The sequence below is a fragment of the Mobula birostris genome, chromosome 1 (assembly GCF_030028105.1).
Source record: "Mobula birostris isolate sMobBir1 chromosome 1, sMobBir1.hap1, whole genome shotgun sequence".
In the NCBI taxonomy this organism is placed as follows: domain Eukaryota; kingdom Metazoa; phylum Chordata; class Chondrichthyes; order Myliobatiformes; family Myliobatidae; genus Mobula; species Mobula birostris.
In genome coordinates, this window is record NC_092370.1 from 198,006,152 (window position 1) to 198,028,803 (window position 22,652).

At 40.7% G+C, this 22,652-nt stretch overlaps 1 protein-coding gene across 1 annotated transcript in view; it reads left to right on the plus strand.

Annotated features, from left to right (window-relative positions):
• The window catches only part of LOC140211272 (uncharacterized), a 119,394-nt gene extending 109,623 nt beyond the window's left edge, over positions 1-9,771 (plus strand). Inside the window, exon 8 of the mRNA XM_072281005.1 lies at positions 9,694-9,771. Coding sequence (XP_072137106.1) covers positions 9,694-9,762 — 69 coding nt within the window. The 3' untranslated portion in view covers positions 9,763-9,771. The remainder of the gene's footprint in view (positions 1-9,693) is intronic.
• Positions 9,772-22,652: the final 12,881 nt, after the last annotated feature.

Here is a 22,652-nt window from a genome sequence, read left to right on the forward strand (position 1 = left end):
AATTTACACATCATCATCATGTGCTGTGTCGTATGATGTGGGTGATCAAGGTGATGCAGATTGTTCTTGGCAAATTTTTCTATAGAAGTGGTTTGCCATTCCCTCCCCCTGGGCAGTGTCTTTACAGGAAGGGTGACCCCAGACATGATCGATGTTCTACAGTGATTGTCTGCCTGGTGTCAGTGGTCGCCATCTACCACTTGCTCCCATGACCTCACGGGACCCTGATCGGGGGTTGGGGGGCCAAGCAGGTGCTACACCTTGCCCAAGGTTGATCTGCAGGCTACTGGAGGGCAGAAGCACCTTACAGCTCCTTTGGTAGAGATGTACCTCTACCCTGCCACCCACAAATTACACAACTGGAATAAAATCTCTGAAGTTCATCTGCTATAAGTGTCATGCACGACCTGTAACACTTTCTCTATCGTTTCTTTGCCATCTCCTTTTCCAGCTCTCTGCTGAATTTGTAAACACTAACAACTGACTTGCCAGTTAGCTGTCTTCTAAGTTGTTGAGACAGATGGGGAAAGGTAGTTTTGCAGGACTCTAGGGGCACGTTCTTAGCTAGTCTGTCCCATAATCTTTGATCTAAGGTAATTCCTAACTCCATCCTTGCTGACTGTAAAAGCTGTGAAGCATTAAAAGTTCTTAAATTCAATGATAATTAAGAATAATATTAAAAGCTAAAAAGCATTATCTAAAAACAAATACTTAACTTACATAACTTAATGCTTAACTACGTCTCTTAGTCTATAGTTCTATAAAACCCATTTAAATCAATCTGTTTCAAGATATAAAAGGCAGATCTCAATGTAATGCCATGAACTTCAGAAAAGCTGCCTTCTCCATTGCTTCATTAAACATAGAACATAAAAGATAGGACAGTACAGCTCTAGAACAGGCCCTTTGGTCCATCTGTACCAATCTCGATACCAAGAGAAACTAATGCTATCTACCTGCACGAGACTATAATTCCCCCCCCTCCCCACACCCCCATTTTCTTCATGTTCATGTCTCTGTCTAAATACCTCTTTGATGTTGCTATCATATCTGTTTCCATGACTTCTCCTGGCAGTGCATTCCATTCACCTATTTATAACTGTCATCATTTCATATACAGTACTTCTCTCAGGTCACTCCTCAGCATCTGATGCTTCAGAAGAAAGCAACCCAGGTTTGTCTAACCTCTCCTTGTAGCTAATACTCTCTAATCTGAGGAACAAACTGGTGAACTGTTTTTTTCTACTCACTCCAAAGCCTACCACCCTATCTACTTGTGTTGACAATTTCAGGGAAAAATTGGCATGTGCCCTCAGAATCCCTGTATTTCAACGCTCTTGAGGGTTGTGTCATTTATTCAGAATCAGAATCAGGTTTAATATCACTAGCGTATGTCATGTAATTTCTTGTTTTGTGACAGCAATACTGTATATAATTTAAAAACTATAAATTACAATAAATATGTATATATATAATTTAGTTTAATTATATATGTGTGTATGTTTGTGTATGTATGTATTTTATATATAATTAAATTAAATAAGTAGCACAATAAGAGAGCAAAAAAGAAACAAAATAGTGAGGTAGACTTCATGTGTTCGTTGTTCATTCAGAAATCTGATGGCAGAGGGGAAGAAGCTGTTCCAAAACTTTTCTTGTGTGTCTTCAGGCCCCTGTGTATGCTCCTTGATGGTAGCAATGAAAAGAGGGCATGTCCTGTGTGATGGGGATCCTTAATGACAGATGCTGCCTTTTTGAGGCATTGCATTTTGAAGATGCCCTTTATGTTGTGGAGGCTTGTGCCTATGGTGGAGCTGGCTGAGTTTTCAACTTCCAGCAGATTTTTCTGATCTTTTGCATGGCTCCTACCCCCATACCGGATGGTGATGCAGCAGGCTAGAATGCTCTCCACGGTACATCAGTGGAAATTTTGCAAGTCTTTGGTGACATACCAAGTCTCTTCAAACTCCTAATGAAACATTGCCACTGCTATTCCTTCTGAGTAATTTTGTCATTATTTTGCACACATGATAGATCTTCAGACATGTTGACACCCAGGAACATGAAACTGTTTACTCTTTCCACTGATGATCCCTCAATGAGGACTGGTGTGTGTTCCCTCAATTTCCCCTTCCTGAAGTCCACAAACAAATTCGTTGGACTCACGAAGTTGTTGTTGGGACACCACTCATTTGGTTGACCTCGTTCATTTCTGTCCGCTTCCTTATCACCATCTGAAATTCTGCCCAGAATCGTTGTGACATAGGCGAATCTATAGATAGCATTTGAGGAGTGTCTATCCACACTGTCATGGGTGTGGAGAGAGCAGAGAAGTAGGCTAAGCACACATTCTTGAGTCGCAACGGTGAGGAGATGTTATTTCTGATCTGGCCAATGAGGAAGTCAAGGATCCGATTGCAGAGAGAGCTACAGAGGCCCAAGATTTGGAGCTTGTTGATTAGTATTGAGGGTACGATGGTGTTGAACACAGAGCTGTAATCAGTAAACAGCAGCCTTACGTAGGTACAGTATTGTTATTGTCCAGGTGATCTAAGACAGAGTAAAGAGCCAGTGAGATTGCATTGTGCTGATCGCCAAATTGCAGTGGCTCCAGATCCCTGCTTCGGCAGGAGTTGATTCTGATCGTTATTAACCCCTCAAAGCACTTCATCACAGTAGATGTGAGTGCAACTGGGCAATTGTTGTTGAGGTACCTCACCCTTCTCTTCCTGGTATGAATATCGCCCTTTTGAAGCAGGTGGGAACCTCTGACTGCAGCAGGGAGAGATTGAAGATGACCTTGAACACTCCCGAAAGTTGGTTTGCACAGATTTTCAGTCCCCTGCTAATGCCTTGGGGGAGATTTGGTGTAGTGGTAATTACCACTGGATCAGTAATCCAGAGACCCAGTCATATGCTGGGGACATGAGTTCGAATCCCTCCATGGCAGATGGTGAATTTGAAGTCAGTGACCATGAAACCATGCTGACTGTTGTAAAACCCATCTGGTTCACTCACGTCCTTTAGTTGGAGGAATCCCGTCATCCTTACCTGGTGTGGCCTATATGTGACTCCAGACCCACAGCAATGTGGTTGACTCTTAAACACCCTCAAGTGGCCTAACAAGCCATTAAGTTGTATTCAACTGCTAAAAGCCTTGCAAGATGGTGGAAGATGTTCTGATGTCAGCCTCTAAGACAGATATCACAGGGTCGCCAGATGCTACAGGGTTACACACAGTCCAACTCAGCAAACCTAAGTTTTAACCACATCAATAGTGGTATGCTATAACATAATCATCAAGCCTCTGTCCTTTGGGACAGACACAGACGTTTCCCATCTCTCTATTGTTGAACTTTGGTTCCCAGTTACCACATCTAAGAGCAGGTGGAAGCACTGGCAGCTGTCAGAAAGATCTGGCCCCAATCCAGGCTGATAATTCGGTGTTTTACCAAAGCAGGGATGCAGTGTCAGAGGAGACATCTTTCAGCTGAAGTGTTAAACTAAGGAGTCTTAGTTTAAATGGATTTCAAATGGATAAAAAAAAGCTACTCAGAGCATTACTGCCGCAAGAAGATATTCATCACATTGTACCTTTGTGTTCTCTTCTTGATTGTCTTTCATTCATTCCAGTAATTATTATTCTTCAGTAGTATTTCGCCTCACTGGAAAGATGTTTTTTTGCTTTGTCTTGCTGTCGTGGGGGTAGAATTAGAAAGGGTTACTAACTAGTCAAACAGGATGTTGTTTGTGCTGATGTGGTAACTGGGAACCATTGCCAAAGTTCAACAATAGAGAGATGGGAAACAACTGTGTCTGTCCCAAGGTACAGGGGCTTGATGATATGTTATAGCACACCACTATTGTTGTAGTTAAAACTTAGGTTTGCCAAGTTAAACGTAAGGACAATTAAGTGTTTTATTATGTAATGAAAGCTTATTTTTTAAAACCGAAATTAAGTCAGCATAATTGGAGAAATGTAACAATTCAATACTCTTCAGAGAATGTTTGCCTGGAGTCAGTGGTCGCATACCCAGGACTTGTGCTAATACACCAGCTGCTCATATGACCATCCATCACATGCTCCTATGGCTTCTTGTGACCCTGATCAGGCTAAGCAGGTGCTACACCTTGCCTAAGGGTGGTTTGCAGACTAACAGAGGGGAGGAGTGTCTTGCACCACCTTTGGTAGAGACATATTTCCACCCCGCCAAGATCTCTGAGGATCTAACCTAGTCCCAACATATTGATGTAGTCATAAAGAAGGCAAGACAGCAGCTATACTTTAGTAGGAGTTTGAAGAGATTTGTCATGTCAACAGATACACTCAAAAACTTCTATAGTTGTGCCGTGGAGAGCATTCTGACAGGCTGCATCACTGTCTGGTATGGAGGAGCTACTGCACAGGACCGAAAGAAGCTGCAGAAGGTTGTAAATCTAGTCAGCTCCATCTTGGGTACTAGCCTACAAAGTACCCAGGACATCTTTAGGGAGTGGTGTCTCAGAAAGGCAGGGTCCATTTTTAAGGACCTCCAGCACCCAGGGCATGCCCTTTTCTCACTGTTACCATCAGGTAGGAGGTACAGAAGCCTGAAGGCACATGCTCAGCGATTCAAGAACAGCTTCTTTCCCTCTGCCATCCGATTCCTAAATGGACATTGAATCTTTGGACACAACCTCACTTTTTTTTTAATATACAGTATTTCTGTTTTTGCACATTTTAAAAAAATCTATTCAATATATGTAATTGATTTACTTGTTTATTTATTATGTTTTATTTTATTTATTATTATTATTTTCTCTCTCTACTAGATTATGTGTTGCATTGAACTGCTAAGTTAACAAAGTTCACGTCACATGCCAGTGATAATAAACCTGATTCTGATTCTGATCAAAACTTAGTTCATCAAGTTTTCTGTGTAATCATGTATGCAGAGAGGTATACAAGGCTGTTCCGTATATATTTTCAGGTAGATCAGTTTTGTCTGGTCTACTGGTGTGCATCAGTTTTCAATAAGTTGCTTACCGTTGCCTTCATTGTTCACTCTTACAGTTGCTGGTAATGCAACATCAGAATTTCTGCTGTAGTGCTGGTATGAAGTTGAGTAATGTACATGATTTATTCTCTACCTATTTTAATTCCTTGAAATTTAGCCACTAACATTTAAATTAACATAATATGGTGGCTTACATATCTGTCAAGAGAATTTTGTTTTAAGAATTTTAACTTCAAGTTCAATAGATTATATTACAAGTTAAACTATGTATGTTGAACATTTTCAGTTACGTTAAAATTCTAAAACAACAATTGGAATCTTCGTACCAGAGAAAACTTGTGGCCAATATTTTGTGCTTGTATTGCCAGCTGAATCCACAGCCCCAGACACTGAAAAACTGCAGGGGCTGCTCATATTTTTCCATCCAGCAGAATCTATGGATTGTGCAGTAATTTAAGATTAATATCTTTTGGAAATGTGTCAGTGTGGAAATACGTCTCTACCAAAGGTGGAGCAAGACACTCCTTCCCTCCGCTAGCCTGCAAATCACCCTTGGGCAAGGTGTGGCACCTGTTTAGCTTGATCAGGGTCACACGAAGCCATAGGAGCATGTGATGGATGGTCATATGAGCAGCTGGTGTATTAGTACAAGTCATGGTTATGTGACCACTGACCCCAGGCAAACAATCTCTGAAGAGTATTGGTAATGGCTGGCGTTACCTGTCTTGTAAAGGTGCACAAGAAGGCAGTGGCAAACTACTCCCGTAGAAAAAATTTCCAAGAACAATCATGGTCGTGATCGGCCACATCATGACACGGTGCATAATGATGACAAAGAGCTTTTGGAAGGGTAATCATGAGCTCCTGCATGTGCCTCCCTAATATTTTTATTGAGAAATGCATATTTAATCTGGCCTCCAACACACTAACAAGGAACACAAAGATATTACCCTTTTTCACAGTGAAAGGGGAGACTGACAGTCGCTGTTATGATGTTACAGTCTGCCACATCACTTTTCCATACCTCCACCGCAGCGAAATCCTGATGTTTGTTCTCCCACAACACCTCAGTTGGGAACACCAGCCAGGAATCTGTCGTCCACAGGGCTGCACACCAGAGTTGCCATCTTCCAAGCTGCGCCTGGAGAACATGGGAAAACGGTCACCCAGCCTACTCCAGGAATGGGAACTCATCTGCCATTAAATAAAAACGCAGTTTGAATGCCACTTACAGATCAGGACCTCGATAGAACCCCAATCACCTTGAAAAGCGAGATACTAAAGAGATGAATTAAGCTGTTTCTCGCTGATAAGCTCGAAGAGGCAGCCACTTGGCACCATTTTAACTACACCCTCTCCAAAGCCTTGGGATCCTTCGACTAGAACTGTATGCAATACTCCAGATGTGGCCTAACTGGAGTTTTATAAAGCTGCAACATAACTTCCTAACTCAGTACTTTGACTAATAAAGCCAACTACCCTATTGACCTCTGTAGTTACTTTCAGGGAGCTGTGAACTTGGACCCCAAGATCACACTGCTTATCAACACTGTTAAGGATCTTAACTATGATCTTAACTGCCCTTAACTATGTACTATCTCTTTGCATTTGGTCTACCAAGGTGCCATATTTCACATTTGGCCAGGTTAAACTCCACCTGACATTTCTCCGCCCATATCTGCAATTGATCTATATCCCATTGTATTCTTTGCCAGTCTTCTACACTATCTTCATATCATCTGCAAACTTACTCAGCCATCCATCTACATTTTCATCCAGGTCATTTATATATATCATAATCAGCAGAAGTAGCAGTACAGATCCCTGTGAAACACCACTAACCACAGACCTCCCTCTAGAATAAGTCCCTTTGAACACCACCCTCTGTCTTCCATGGGCAAGACAGTTCTGAGTCCAAACAGCCAATTCACCATGGATCCCATGCACCTTAATCTTCTGGATGAGCCTCTCATGAGGGACCTTGTCAAATGCTTTACTAAAGTCCATGTAGACAACATCCACAGCTGTACCTTCATCAATCACCCCTGCACCTCGTCAAAAAAATTGAGTGATCTAACACAATTTCCTCCTTTACCTCAAAATGCCCTCGCTTATCAATATGCTCAGCACTGATCTCCTTGTCCGCCACGTCCCCCTCCTTGTTAAATAATGATGTAAGTTTCTTATTAAGGACCTCACCCACGTCGTCCTCATCCAAGCAAATGTTCACCCCTTTATTCATGAGTGGTTCTACCCTCTCCCTAGTTATCCTCTTGCTCTTGATGTATATATGGAATGCCTTGGGGATGTCTTTCATCCTACTTGCCAAAGACTTTTCACAGCCCCTTTCTGGCTTCCTAATTCCCCTTCTTGAGTTCTTTTCTGGCTTCTTCATAATCCTCTTCCAGCTTCCTAAGATTCGCATACTTCTCCTTTTTCTTCTTGACTAATTTCATTATCTCCCTCGACATCCAAGGTTCTCTTACCTTGCCATCCTTGTTCTTCCTTCTCACTAGGACATACCCATTTTGTACTCTATGTCTTTAAACACCCGCCACATGTTGGATGTGGACTTGCCCAAAAACAGCTGTTCCCAGTGATCTCTCCCTAGTTCCTGCCTAATGCTCTCATAATTTGCCCAGCTCCAATTTAATACTCTCCTGCAAGATCCATATTTATCCTCATCTATAGCTATCTTAAAACTTAAGGAGTTATGGTCACTGTTCCCTAACTGTTCATCCACTGAAAGGTCAGTCACCTGCCCAAGCTCCTTACCCAACACCAACTCCAGTACAGCTCCTCCTCTTGTTGGACTATCTACATATTGATTTAAAAAACCTTCCTGGATGCCCCATCTAGACCTCTTGCACTAAGAAGGCACCAGTTTATACTGGGGACGTTGAAGTCCCCCATGACAACAATCTTTTGTTTTTACATCGTTTCTTAATCTGCCTGCATATTTATTCTACAATGTCCCGGTGGCTTTTGGAAGGGGAGGGGAGGGGTCTGTAGTACAATCCCATTAGAGTGATTGCACTCTTCCTATTTTTAAATTCTACCCATGTGGATGGACCTTCCATTACGTCCTTTCTGAGTGCAGCTGTGATAGTGTCTCTGATTAGCCGTACAACATCACTTTTACTTCCCTCTCTATATTTTCTAAAACATTGAAATGCTGGGACATTAAGCATCCATTTCTATCCCTCTTTCAACCAAGTCTCCACAATAGCCACAACATCATAGTTCCATGTTTATCACCTTTACCCATAATACTCTTAGCACTACTGCTTTGCTCCTGCATACTTTTTTTAATGGTTCTGATAACTACCTTTCTCTCCACCTCTCCACTTTCTGACCTTGTATTCTGGTTCCCATCCCGCTGCCAAACTAATTTAGACACCCCCCCCCCCCCCCCCCCCGAGTAGCATTAGTGAACATCTCAGCCAGGATATTGGTTCTCCAGGTTAACGCAACTCGTCCCTCTTGTACAGGTTACCACTGCCCCAGAAAAAGTTAAAATTATCCAAGAACTTGAAACCCTGCTTCCTATATCTGTTCCTCAGCCACTCATTCATCTGTATTATCATCCTACTCCTGCCCTGACTAACACGTGACTCTTGGTGTAAACCAGAGATTACCACCTTGAAGATCCTACTCTTCACCCTCTTCCCTAACTCCCTATACTCACTGAGTGGAATCTCTTCCATCTTTCTACCTATATCATTGGTGCCAATGTGCACCATGACCTCTGTTTGCTCACCCTCCCTAATTGAGAATATTTCACAATCGCTCTGAGACATCCTTGACCTTAACACCTAGGAGGCAACACAACATCCTGGCTTCCCTTTCTTGGTCACAGAATCTCCTGTTCGCTTCCGCTCCCCCCCCCCAACTATTAAGACTCCCATTACTATCGCTGTACCTGATTTTAACCTTCTCTACTGAGCCTTACATCCGGCCAAAGTGCCGCTGGCCTGGCTGCTGCTGTACCTGGTAGGTCATCCCCCACCAGTGGTATCCAAAGGGATATATTTGTTGATGAGGGGTATGGTCACAGTAAACCCTACACTGACTACCTACACCCCTTACTTCTCCTGGTGGTCACCCATCTACTACCTGAAGCCTGCACTCTAGGTGTGACCACCTCAGTAAAAGTCTCATCTCTGAGGTTTTCACCCTTCTGGACGGCCCTGAGTACCTCCAGCTCCAGATCTGGTTCCTTGATCTTGTCACTAAGGATTGAAATTGGGTGCACTTCTTGCTGATTGACTCATCGGGGACACCATTAGGTGCTCTGCAGACCCATTCTGCGATCTCCCACTCCACAGACAAGTCCCAAAAGTGCTGGTTGCTTTTTAAACCTGGCCTGTAAAGTCCACGAGAAATCATCTCCATCTCACTCTGTGATCCCCTGCTCCGCATTATTGGTATTATGAGGTGTGTTTGCGATGTGAGAAGAAACGGGAACACATGCAGTCACACGGATAGCATGCAGTCTCCATGCAGACAGCAACGGAGGTCAGTATTGAACCTGGGTTACTGGAACTGTGAGGCAGCAGGTCTAATAGCTGTATCGTGAGCCTCTCCCAGTCCTGTAGACATAAATGCTGTGTTAACTATAAGTTCTTGTAAGATTCAAATATCATACAGATATAGTAACTCAAAGTACTATAATTGTCTTTGTTTGAAATTGCAGCCGAGAGATTTCACCAGCATGCAAGACCATGTGATGCTACTAGCTGATAGTTCGGAAGATGAATTTTAAGTTTGAAATGAATCTTTGATGTTATACAACTACATGAAGCTGCACTGGAATTGGAGGTGCAGCATGTCACTACTACATGCTACTAGCTTTCTGTTTTCTTTTAAGTGTTGAAAAATAATTAAGATTGCTAAAATTATTTGTGATATACTGTAAAGCCTTGTTTATTAGATACTTGTTTCACAGCAACAGCCTCCCTTGGAGTTCACTATAAATTTATTCTGAAGAACTGACATAACCAAATGTTACGTGTTGATGTTGTTATATCTAATAATTGCTTGGTTGCTGTAATTTCAAAACTGCAGTTTTTATATTTTGTTACTTAAATTCTGTACATGCTTTTGGAGATGACGCTACTGAGAGGCATGTGCCTGGTATTTCAACCTTGGCTGGTAGGGAACTATGAGGTCGGACAAATACACTGTACTTTGCATCCAGAACTAGTTCCATTGAAGTCAATGGAACGAATTTGGAAGGCAGAACAACAACATGCTGGAGCATTGGTGTATTGAAGTTACTGAACAGGGCAGATTTCTAGTAAAATGATGACTTTAAACAGTCATTGTCAAGTAGTTCATGAATTAGTAACACATTTAATTATTGTTTATCCTTCTCCTTTTGTTTCTCTGCACTGTTAAATCTATGAAAAAGGCCACGGATTCCAGGAGTTGTTGTAAATAAGGCTATGTCTCACTGTTCGTATTTTTCAGACTACAATATTCTCAAATTTAGGAGAACTAATTTTTAGTGTGATTCATTGCATAACTAACAGCCCTATTTAGTGGAAATATCAGAAATAACAAGTTACTTAATTATTAAATATAAGTTATATAATACTTACCACATATAACTTGGCTTATTAGAAAAATGAGTTTTATATTTAAACCATAGGCCTAGATTGTCATTTTCCATCTGGCATTGTGTTAGTATTCTGTTTCACACTTGTTGAACAGCTGTTCTATCAACTCTGCCCAATTCTTCCAAATGTAAGGTGTAGTTTTGGAGACTGTGATGGACCCAAGCTCAGCCAGACTTTATGTGGGACAGATTTTTGTTTTATTCCTTTTGAGTTCTCTTACACACAACTGGAGCATTAAAAGGCACTGGTGTGATTTCCTGTATTCAGGTAGAACTCAAATTTCATCACTTTTTCTGCCGTTTTTCACCGTGATTTCATTTTAACATGATACGTATGATGCTTTCCTTCCCTTTCTGATTTCTCTGTCATCATATCAGGGACAGGCCAATGATAAACACCAGCCTACATACTCTCAGCTAACTAGACTATTCTTCTTCTCACCCCTCCTCTAGTAGGGCTTCATTCCATTCTCTCTGTTCTCCCCTCACTGCTATATTTGCTCTGATGATTAAATCTTTTCCTCTTTGATAAACCACTGCTTTTCCCCTACCAGAGTTGAAAGAGATCCTAGTTACATCTCATCCACCTCCCATACCTCTGACCTGACCATCTCTTCTGGACAGAGTTAGGATCACTCCCCTGGTCTTCAATTTCCAGCCTACAATCTCAACATTCAACAAATCATCCTTCACAATTTCTGTTAGCTTCAAGATTCCATCACCGAACATATCTGCCCACCTCCTCCCTGGCAACATTTTGACGAGACAGTTAACTATTTTCTGCTCTGTTATTCTGGTCCCAACAGCAACTCCTCAATCATGACATGCTCCCACACAGCTTCCACACCTGTCCTTTCACCTCTTCCTTTCCTCCATACAGACACCCAAACAGTCTTTCCTGGTAAAGCAGTAATTCTCCTGCACCTTGTCCAATCTGATGTGCTACATTCCACGTTCACAATGTGGTCTCTTCAATACTGGAGAACCATATGCAAACTGTAGTCCAGATTCTACTTCATATAATTTGCTTTCAGAACTTGCCAGTCAATCCGTGACATTCACTCGGTCACCCTTTCTCCAATTGTAGAGCCGACCTGCTGAGCATGTTCTTCAGCTCTGCATTTCACAACTCCTACATTGCTTTGTTTCTGTTCTTCCTTTCTACCTCTTTTCATTTCATACCTGTCATGTTCCTTTGTTCAAGTTCTCTCTTTTTCTCTAACTATCCCATTAACTTAATTACAAACATGAGAAAATCTGCAAATGCTGGAAGTCCAGAGTGACACACACAAAATACTGGAGGAACTCAGGAGGTCAGGCAGCATCTGTGGAAATGAATAAACAGTCAACGTTTCGGGCCGAGACCGGTCCTGAATATGGGTCCTGGCTCGAAACATTGATTCTTCATTCATGTCCACACCGTAACAAAAATATTCTCCTTTTCCATTGATCCATCTTCCACCCTCTCTGATAGTTAAAATGAACTCACTTTCAGCTTTTCCCAATTCTAATGAAGAGTCTTCAACCTGAAAGTTTAGCCCTGTTTCCACAGACATTGCCTAACCTACTGAGAATTTCCAGCTATCATTTCAGCTTTTTAACTTTGATTTTTTGTTTCACACCCACTAGTAAAATCAAAAGTGTACTTGAACACCAGAACATATGCTTAAAATAAAACATTAAATTTCATTTGAACATACCTCTCAGCTGTTGAAGTACTGCTTACTGAAGTTTGCAGTTTCGTTCTTTGAAAAAAAAGCAAGAGATATTTTTCTTGCTGAAAATGCTTAGTTGTCAAATGTCATCTCAGCTCATTTATCTTACAAAGCAGGCGTTGCATACGCTCTCCTGAATTACATATCTCTATGTGAACCCTAAATTTAGAAAACTTTCACTATATTTACTACTCACTTTCCGGTAGTATTTGAGGCATGCGAGGCAATGTTATATTTATAAATATGAGAAAGCATGCAGATGCTGGAAATCCATAGCAACACACACAAAATGCTGGAGGAACTCAGCAGGTCAGGTAACATCTACAGAAATGAATAAGCAGTTGACATTTTGGGCTGAGACCCTTCTTCAGAACTGAGAAGGGAGGGGGACAACCAGAATAAAAGGTGGGGACACGAGAAAAAAGCCAGCCGGAAGGTGATAGGTGAAGCCAGGTGAGTGGGAAAGGTCAAGGACCGGATAAGAAGGAAACTGATAGGAGAGGAGAGTGGGCCATAGGAGAAAGGGAAGGAGGAGGGGACTGAGTGGAAGTGATAGGCAGGTGAGAAGAGGTAAAAGGTCAGAGTACAGATTGGAGGAAGAGGCGGGGGGGTAGTTATAAAATATTTACTATTCACTTTCCATGAGTATTTAAGGCTTGAGAGTCAATGTTATATTTTAGTAAAGTCATTCATGATTGGCAGTTGAACTTCAGACAGAGGGAGCTCATTTGTGATTGACTGTAATTTCAATTTCAAGTGGTTCACTGATCTCCAATCAACAGATAAAAGAATTTGAAAGAAATACAATTTTTCAGAAGCCTGATTATTCAACGGTTTCAATTCAGATGTTTTGATTAATAGTAAGTTGGTAGTAATGTATAATTAAGAGGGAGAGCATGGCCTTTTGCTGTGAGATTTTCTCCTCTTCAGTAAGATATCTGGGTTCAGGCACCCAAAGTAATGTGTTTTTTTTCCCTCATCCTTAGTCACTTGCTGGGCCTCCTTCACAAAGATTCCTATTTCTCTTCTTCTCCAAGTTCCACCAGGAGGAATCATTCCAGCTGAGTATTTTTCTCATTATATGTAAGAAGAGGGTGGGATGGTGGTTGATGGTAGTTGTGCAAACAGTGCTGAGTTGCTAAGTGCATTATCTGGTGCATCAGATATGGCAGCTCACATTCACCTTTTCTTCTGAAATTTAATTAAATTAGAAATGAAAGAGGAATTTAACAGATGTCCAATGTGCTTGAACACAGCTCAGTAACCTTACCAGTAGCCTTACTGGTCATAGTGCTGGTTTAAGGCCTCAACCTAGTCAGTGGGAAGGAAATAAAATACAGAATTATATTTCAGTCATAATGATATGGACATTTCATTCTTAGCTTATAACATTGCAGTTTACAGCTCTTCTTGATCACTGCCACTCTTTCAGTTAGTGAGTTGCAGAACCTCACTACTCTCTGCAGTTATAAGGAACCCTCAGGGATATGCAGCACTTGATCTAAGATTTTTTTCCAAGAGCAATCCCTCCAGGTTGTCAGTCTGTCTGATAAAGCAGACTGAGAGGTTGGAAGGGTCATTGGTAAAGGCAGATGGATTTTCGGAAGGATTAAAAAGCCAGATATTACAGACAGATAGATGAATAGATTGGGATCATAGGGGTTGAGGGCAACATTTGGATTATCACATAGATATCATGAAATTGCTGGATTTGATAACAGTGTCTGCAGAGCTGTCAGAGAGAACACTTTCTCCTCCAGACACAAAAGCAAATTATTTTCACTTTTATATATACTTTCACAGATGTTTCACAGAAAAAATAGTTCATGCATGAAAATGGAGTTTGCTTGGCATATCTTATAAATTAAGGTCCTATTAAGACCAGATACAAGGAAAATTCTAGTCATTGTTTTATTGTAACTTTAAGTATGACAGGAGAGGACAAAGGTGTGAAGATGTTGAAGGGAGCTTCATTATTTTTCCTTTTAATTGGGAATTTAATTGTGGGGCTTTTTTTTTACATGCCTGCTAGATAGCCACTGGATAAGGACTGTTTTGAAGAAAAGAGATCACTATTCATTCATAGTTTACATACAAAGAATTTTGAGAAGTACGTAATTTGGTTCAGTATCATGTGCCCTGGTTGGGAAAAGCTATTGCCTTCCGTCAATGAGTGAATGAATGAGTAGTTGCAGTGAATTCCAGCATAAAGTTGGGGCACATTATGCAGCTGATGTAATAAATGCCCATGCCCTGCCTTTGCAAACCATATCACTTCTTATGAACAATGATTGTGGAATGAAATTCCCTGTGTATTTAAACTGTTTGAGTTATAACCAGAACAGTTATTGATGTAATTGTGGAACGTGACACCTTATTTTATTAAAATGTAATAAAATAACAATGCTCTCTAATTTTCCCCTTTATTCAATGTCCGTTATATTTTGGTGCCCCATAAAACTTCTAAAAAAACCAATTTTGTTTTATTCTTGACTTGTGGGCAATGGTGGTAAAATATGATTTATTGACAAAAGCTGCTGTCTCTGACGTCAAAGTTCAAAGTAAATTTATCAAACTATGTATACGTCACAATATACTACCCTGAGATACATTTTCTTCTGGACCTTCACAATAGAACAAAGAAATACAACAGAATCAATTAAAAACTGCACACCAATAAAGACTGACAAACAACCAATGTGCAAAAAAAGACAAACTCTGCAAATACAAAAAAATAACAATTAATTATTAATTATACACGCTGGCCCAGGTCAGATCCTCTGATATGATAATGCCAAGGAATTTGAAGTTACAGACTCTCCCCACCTCTGATCTTCTAATGAGGACTAGATCATGGAACTCTGTTTCTTCCCCCTGCAGTCAATAACCAGCTCCTTGGTCTTGCTGACATTGAGTGAGAGGTTGTTGTTGTGGCCCATTCAGGCAGATTTTCAATCTCCCTCCTCTCTGCCAATTCATCATCAACTTTGATTTGGCCGACAACAGTAGTGTCGTCAGGAAACTTAAATAAGGCATTGGAGCTGTACTTCGCCTCAACGTTATATAAAGTGAGTATAGCAGGGGGCTAAGCACACAGCCTTGTAGTGTACCTGTGCTGATTGTGATTGTGGTGGAGCTATTGTTGCTAATATGTCAGTCAAAGCCATCCAGCTGATCACACACATGAGAAATCAGATAGGAATCACAGACAGTACAGAATGAGACCCTTAAGCCTGCCAAGTCCATGCCAGCCATCAGGCACTCATTTTGCACTGGTCTCATTCCCATCAATTCTTCCCAGAATCTGCCATCCACCAATGCGTCATGAGTAATATTTACTGACCTTTGACTGACCAACCCACAAAACCAATTTTAAGGATGTGGTAGGAAAGTAAGGTGGCAAATTCATTTCCCTGGAGAACAGGATTGAAATCTTTGGGCTGTTACAGCAAAACAGATGTTTTCATGATTCGGCAGAAATTTAGAGAAGTAAATGATATTCATCTTCTCTGATTATTCCCTTTCCTGTTTAGTGTGCTGAATACTGATAGATTATGGTTTCAGGGCAAGGTTCATTCAGCTATCAATTTATATTTGTTTAAGGAAAAGGGATTGTCTAAAATAGACTTACCAAAGTACTAGCATTTTGTAATGATCAGCAAAATCTTTTGAATTATCTTCAAAAATACACTTGCCTCTGACAAGAACTATAACAGCATCTTCAGATTTGGAAATGAATAATTAATACAACAAAATCCTTTCAATTTGTTTACAGTATTTACCTCCAGCTGGAATAACAACCTTCCACCCCTACTCTGTGTATTCCATTGGCAAGCTAATTTTCAATCCAAACTTGCAATTCACCCTAGATCGTATGAATCTTTATCTTCTGAATGAACCTACCACGAGTATGTGTATGTTGTAAAATTGTTGTTTTGATGCAGCAGTGAGTGCAAGACGCCCCACTGGGTTAACGGATGAGGAGAGTTTGATGGCTGTGGGCCTGTATTTGCTAGTGTTTAGAAACATGAAGGGGGAATACTATTGAAGCTTAGCAAATGTTTAAAGGTCTAAATAAGGCTGATGTGGAGAGGATGTTTTCTATCGTGAGTGAGTCTAGAACCAGAGACCACAGCCTCAGAATAGAAGGACGTTACTTTAGAACAGAGATGAGGAAGAATTTCTTTTGCCAGAAGGTGGTGAATCTGTGGAATTCATTGCCAAAGATAGCTGTGCAGGTCAAGTCATTGAGTATATTTAAGGGAGAGGATGATAAGCTCTTGATTAATCAGGGTATCAAAGGTTATGGGGAGAAGGCAGGAGAATGGGGTTGAGAGGGATAATAAATCAGCCATGATGGAATGATGGAGCAGACTCAATGGGCCGAATGGCCTGACTCTGCTCTTATATCTGCTGATCTTATGACCCTATGAGGGATTTATCAAATGCCTTACTAAAGTCCATGTAGATAATGTCCACTGCTTTACCCTCATCAAGCTCAATCAAGTTTGAGCATGACCTGTGTTCAGCTAATTTTTAAGTTTCTTTGTTAGGTAAGTAAGGTATCTTCCCGTTTTTATTCAGATTTCCAATGTCAGTAGCGTTTATTCAAATACAAAAATTCTGAATTCTTCTTAGATGTTATTATTGATTTGTAGTAAGCATAGTAACTTAGTCCCATTTTGAAGATCATTTGGTGATATAATTCAAACAAAATCAATTTTGGTTGTTGTAAAGCTTATTGTATTTTTATTTTATTTAGAGATACAGTGTGGAACAGGCTCTTCTGGCCTAATGACCCCCACCACCTGGCGACCCACCAATTTAACCCTATTTTTCAAGTAGATCAAGAAAAAAGGCTCTCCATCCTAAGCATATTGGATATAATTTTAGTCAGCATCGGATTATTGACATTATTAGCCTTAATCTTGACAGCATTTTATTGTGTTTTTACCTTTTACTTATAACTTATTTTGGATTATAAAGTTTCTAACCACACAACCTCATTGTCCTATCTACTAATAACACTGGACAGCAATGTTTTTCAAACTGGTTGCTTCCTCAGAATATTTTTGTGTTGAGGATAGACTGCTTCAAGCTGAACACCAAATATAATTTCAGACTACTTGTACCATGTAGAAATTTGGAGAAACAAGAAAACTTTTATTGAATATTTGGCATTTAATTGCATATTGGTGCTTATGCTTTGCAATTGTTCGACTAACCTATAAATGTTTTCTTGATGATTTTCATTTGTACTCAGTATCTGAAGCTTCTCACTTAAGTGTCCAACAATAATCAGTCAGCATTGATGGATTCCAGTTGCCCTGATACCATTTCTCCATGATTGCAATGTCCTGGTGAAACCTTTCAACATGCTCGTCACTGATAGGGCCAAGATTTTCAAGAAAGAAATCTAAATGGGAATGCAGAAAATGAGTCTTTAGTGACATGTTACACTTCATGGTTTTGTATGCTTGGAGTGTGTTGTCAACCAGATGTACATAGTTCGGTGCTCTGTAATTGCCAAGAAAGTTTTCAACAACATCCTTGAATGCTTTCCATGTGATTTTCTCTGGTCACACAAGAAGTTCTTTGAATTGCCTACCATTGATGACCATCTTTGATTTGTGGACCAAATGCATTCCTTAATCTTGGCATCAGTTATTCTGGGAAACATCGGTCTCAAATATTGAAATGCTTCACGAAATGTTTGTGCCAGGTGACAGCAGATTCCATCCTTGCAACCTTGAACTCAGTAATTTTGCTTTTGCCTTTGACAAACCAACGTCTCTGACCAGGTCATTTACTCACACTGAGTTATCAGATGAGGCTCACTCCCGACATAAAGGGTTCAAAATCTGTATCAGTATCAGTGTTGTTTTCCATTCCTGGCTCGTGCATCGTGTTTCTGCTGGCTTTGATACTGGAAGCCTACCGTCATGCGGCACACATCTCATGGCTGAAGAGACATTGGGGTATTCAATAAATTTCTGGTTTTTAGCAGAGAAACCAGACGTATTGGTCAGACAGAAGTAGCAGACTGTCACGTGATCCTTCTGCTCTCGCCATATCATCGAGAAATTGACTTCCGAGTTCTAAGCTCTAGGATTGACAGCCCATGTTGCACAACAAATGTGAGGAGCCCAGGCTTTGTTTTGGTTGTCTAATTTAAACCCACAGGCTCTCTTAATAAGAGGAGTCGTGCTCCGTCTTTGAGATTTAAGACTTGCCACAAGTGTAACAGAAAATATCACGGCTACTGCAACATTGGCGAGACATTTCGCTATCACAAATACTCCTGAAAATATGGGTAGAGTTATGGTTACGGCTATGAATCCTGCAACCCGCCTGTGTCATAGGGTGGCTGTACAGATGAGCGCTGTATCAGTTGCCTCCATCTTTCACAGTTGTGGGTGAGTGCCGGGGTTGTGACAGAGCTCTCTCTGGTCCAGTCTGCAACGTGGTCTGCCCATTTTCCTTTTCCCTTGCACCGTCCCCTGAAGAATGGTCTTTGGGGGTCCACTTGATCGTGTTATGTGGCTGTCCTATCTCAGTTCCCTCTTCTTTACCGTGGACTGTAAAGTCTTATTTGCTGGGTAATGGTTGTTCATACTTCAATGCTTGAGACGTGGTCTGTACAGGAGATGCCGAGCAGCCGTCAGAAGCATCACATTTCTACAGCCTGCATATTCTTCTGCAGTTCTGCTGTCAAAGTCCATGGCTCGCATGCATACTCCTGAAAATACAATTACATTATTATAATGAGTACACACAATAGGCTATGCGCGTAGAGCAGGCGCATCAATGTGATCGCAAACCAATACACATGTAAACGCAATGCATAGCATGGTGTGTGTGTAATGCTTTTATAGACTTTCATGCCTAGATAAGATAGAAAACTTCTCAGTTTACATTGTGTGCAACATTTTAATTGACTTGAATTATGAATTGAAATAACAAATACAGGCGATTTTTAAAAAAAAATGGTGTGTGATGGGGAAATTTCAAGGTGATTTTCATGATTAACAGTCCAAAATCCATATGATACACCCAAAAGTACTTAGGAAGCAAAACCTTTGTTGTCCAGCGAATAGGAAAAATAGATTACTGCAGTGTTGTCAGTTTTACTTAGTCACCAAAGACATTTTGCAACTAAGTTCCATCTTCAAGAAACAGAAATCTAATCCCTTGGTGGAAATCACACTGAAATAGAAAAGAAATTGAGAAAATAATTTAGATCATATATTCCACTGCATCAAATCCAGTCCACTGGTGTTTGAGAGCTGTCATGTAATGCACACTATGTTCAGCCTGAAATTAAATGTTTAGGTTTATAATTCTATGATCACGATAGAAGTAAATATTTTGCAGAGGGGATTTTTGTCACAATAAATAACATCGTCTCTCATGCACCTGAGGGAGATGTTTTGCATTCACACCATCCAGGAACCTAAGCACTCCTTCCCATGAAGCAGAAATTCATAAGCACTTTGTCTGGTTTAGACAGCTGTATCTGATGCTCACGACACTGGAGAAACCAAATGGAGATTGAAAAGGGGATTGCTTTGCAGAATACCTCCATTCAGACTGCAAGGACAGTCCTGAGCTTCTGTCGCTTGAATTCTCCACTGTACACACACACCGACCACTCCAGCTTTAGTGCTCTAAGTTGTTCCAACAATGACCAATGTAAGCTCTAGAATCAGCATTCCGTCTGGGTATGTTGAAGCCCTCAAAACTCAGGATAGAGTTTAACCACGCAGACACAAGGAAATCTGCAGATGCTGGAAATTCAAGCAACCCACGCAAAAAATTGCTGGTGAACGCAGCAGGCCAGGCGGCATCTATAGGAAGAGGTACAGTCGATGTTTCAGGCTGGAACCCTTCGTCAGGACTAGCTGAAAGAAGAGATAGTAAGAAGAGTTAGTCCTGACGAAGGGTCCCGGCCTGAAACGTTGACTGTACCTCTTCCTATAGATGCTGCCTGGCCTGCTGCGTTCACATAGAATTTAACCATACCAGGCAGGCATTTTTTCTCCTTTCTCCACATATGTGGCTGTACCTTTCTGTTTCAAATTGTTTCTTTTTATGTTTAAGTCTCCACTTGTCAGTTTTCAAAGTAATTATTACCTTGATAATTTTAACCTGCCCTGCATCCAGCCATCTCCTTGGATCTCTTTGATCACCCTCTGCAACATAACATGCTTGTTTCCTCACATTTTTCTATTTCCAACAAAGGGTCCTTGGCCTGAAATGTCAAGTCTGTTTCTCTTTTCACTGATGCCTCTTGATCTCCCGAGTGCCTCCAGCATTTTATCTTTTTGTGCTTGGTTCAACTATCTTGAATGCAATCTATAAACTCAAAATTTAGGCCACCCTTTTGGACTTAATTTGTACAGTCCCTATCGAAATTTCTCACCTATTGTATTGCCCCAAATATTTAGAATTTTCAAAATATACTAAGTTTATTTTTTGTGTTAGATTGGGACCTGCTAAAAAAAATCTTAACCTGAAAACTCTCAGGAAACAGACCGAATCATATCTACTTTCTGAGTAGTGTTTGAAATTTTCCTTTCAGTGGCTGGAAGCCAACAACTAACTTCAACTGTTATTGAATTTCTTCCACTTGTGCTTGAAGTGAATAGATTAAGAGATGCTCCATCCATCATAAACAAAAGTTTAGGAAATCTCCCAAAGCAGTAAATATAGCCCACTATGTAATGGGTGTCTTGGTACAGTTACAGGAGCATTAATCTAGAGAATGTAAGCTCTAACCGTATGGTGGCAGAATAAATAAAATATATATTTTAAATCTAGAAATAAGAATCTGTCATCAATAAAAGTATCCTTGTAGGTGTTGGATTCTTTGTAAAACTTTTTTTTCCATACAAATAATATGTTGAAATTCAAGCCTTTTCAAGTCTTATATTGATAAATGGAGATTTGCAAAAAAAACTTAGTTTTTAAACTCTGTTATCTTAGAACCATCTCTTTAATAGATGGGACTAATCACTTTCTATTCAGTTGCTAGATTTATTATATTCATTTCCAATGTGTTTGTTTTTCAAACTATGGAAGGATTCTCCTGTGCTTTCTTGAATGTGTGACGAGAATACACATAAATTAAGATGTTAGCTGGCCTGGGCTGGCACCAGTGGGATCAACAGTTGGTCTGCCACCTGTCTTCAGGAGAGAGAGAGAGATAAGGAAAACAATGGAGCAGCATTTGGAGATGTTAATGAAGGAAGGAGAGCTGTCAAGATCGGCTCCCCCTTTGAACCCTGAACTGTTTGAAGTGATGGACAGGCGATACCCCAGCAGGGGGATAAAAAAGGGACAGGTTCGCTAAGGCAAGACACACACGACACCCCGAGGTAACGAGACCCTGGAAGCGTGCGTCTCTCACAAGTCGGTGGGAAGTTTTTGGACGGCTGATCGCGGGATCAAGCCATAGACGCTGAGGGTGGAAAGGCACGATCAGTGGGAACCTGGTGTGTGTCCACCCTTGCCTGGGTGCCGGGTTCACCGCAGAGAAATGATCGTATCTGGAAACGGAGGGGTCACGGTCGGTGACCTCAGATGACATCACAAAGGGCTCGCACGAAAGCTGACTGCGAAGGTCTGTGTGTGGAAGCCATTTTGAATATTCATTCGTTTTGCTCTCTCTCTCCTTCCCCCCACTGTCTGCGAACTGAACTTTGCGTCACTTTGAAACTGGTCATTTACCCCTAGACAACGATAGAGCTTGATTGATCCTGTTATCTTAATGCTGTGTACATGTATGTTTATCATTGCTGAACTGTTGCATTCATTATCCTTTTGATTAGAGTACTGTGTTGTCTGTTTCTTTAATAAAACTTTCTTAGTTCTAGTAATCCAGACTCCAACTGAGTGATCCATTTCTGCTGGTTTGGCAACCCAGTTACGGGGTACGTAACAAATGAAATAATACAAGAATACAGGGCATCTTTTCCATTTGGTGATGGTTGTTGTACATAGAAAGTACATAGAAAAAAAGAAAAAGTAAAAATAGGAGACAATTCAGCCCATAGGATCTACTCACCATTCAATAAAATCATGGCTGATTTTTGACCTCAATATTATTTTCCCACCCTTTCCCCATAATCTTGATTCCTTTAATATTCAGAGATCGATTACTCTCAATTTTGAATGTAATCAGTGAGTGAGACACCACAGCACTCAGGAATAGGGAATTCCATGGATTATGAGAGAAGTTTTCCCAATGTCAATACTAAATAGCCTAACCTTACTTTGACACTTTCAGCACTAATTGTTGGTGCTACAGCCAAGGGAATG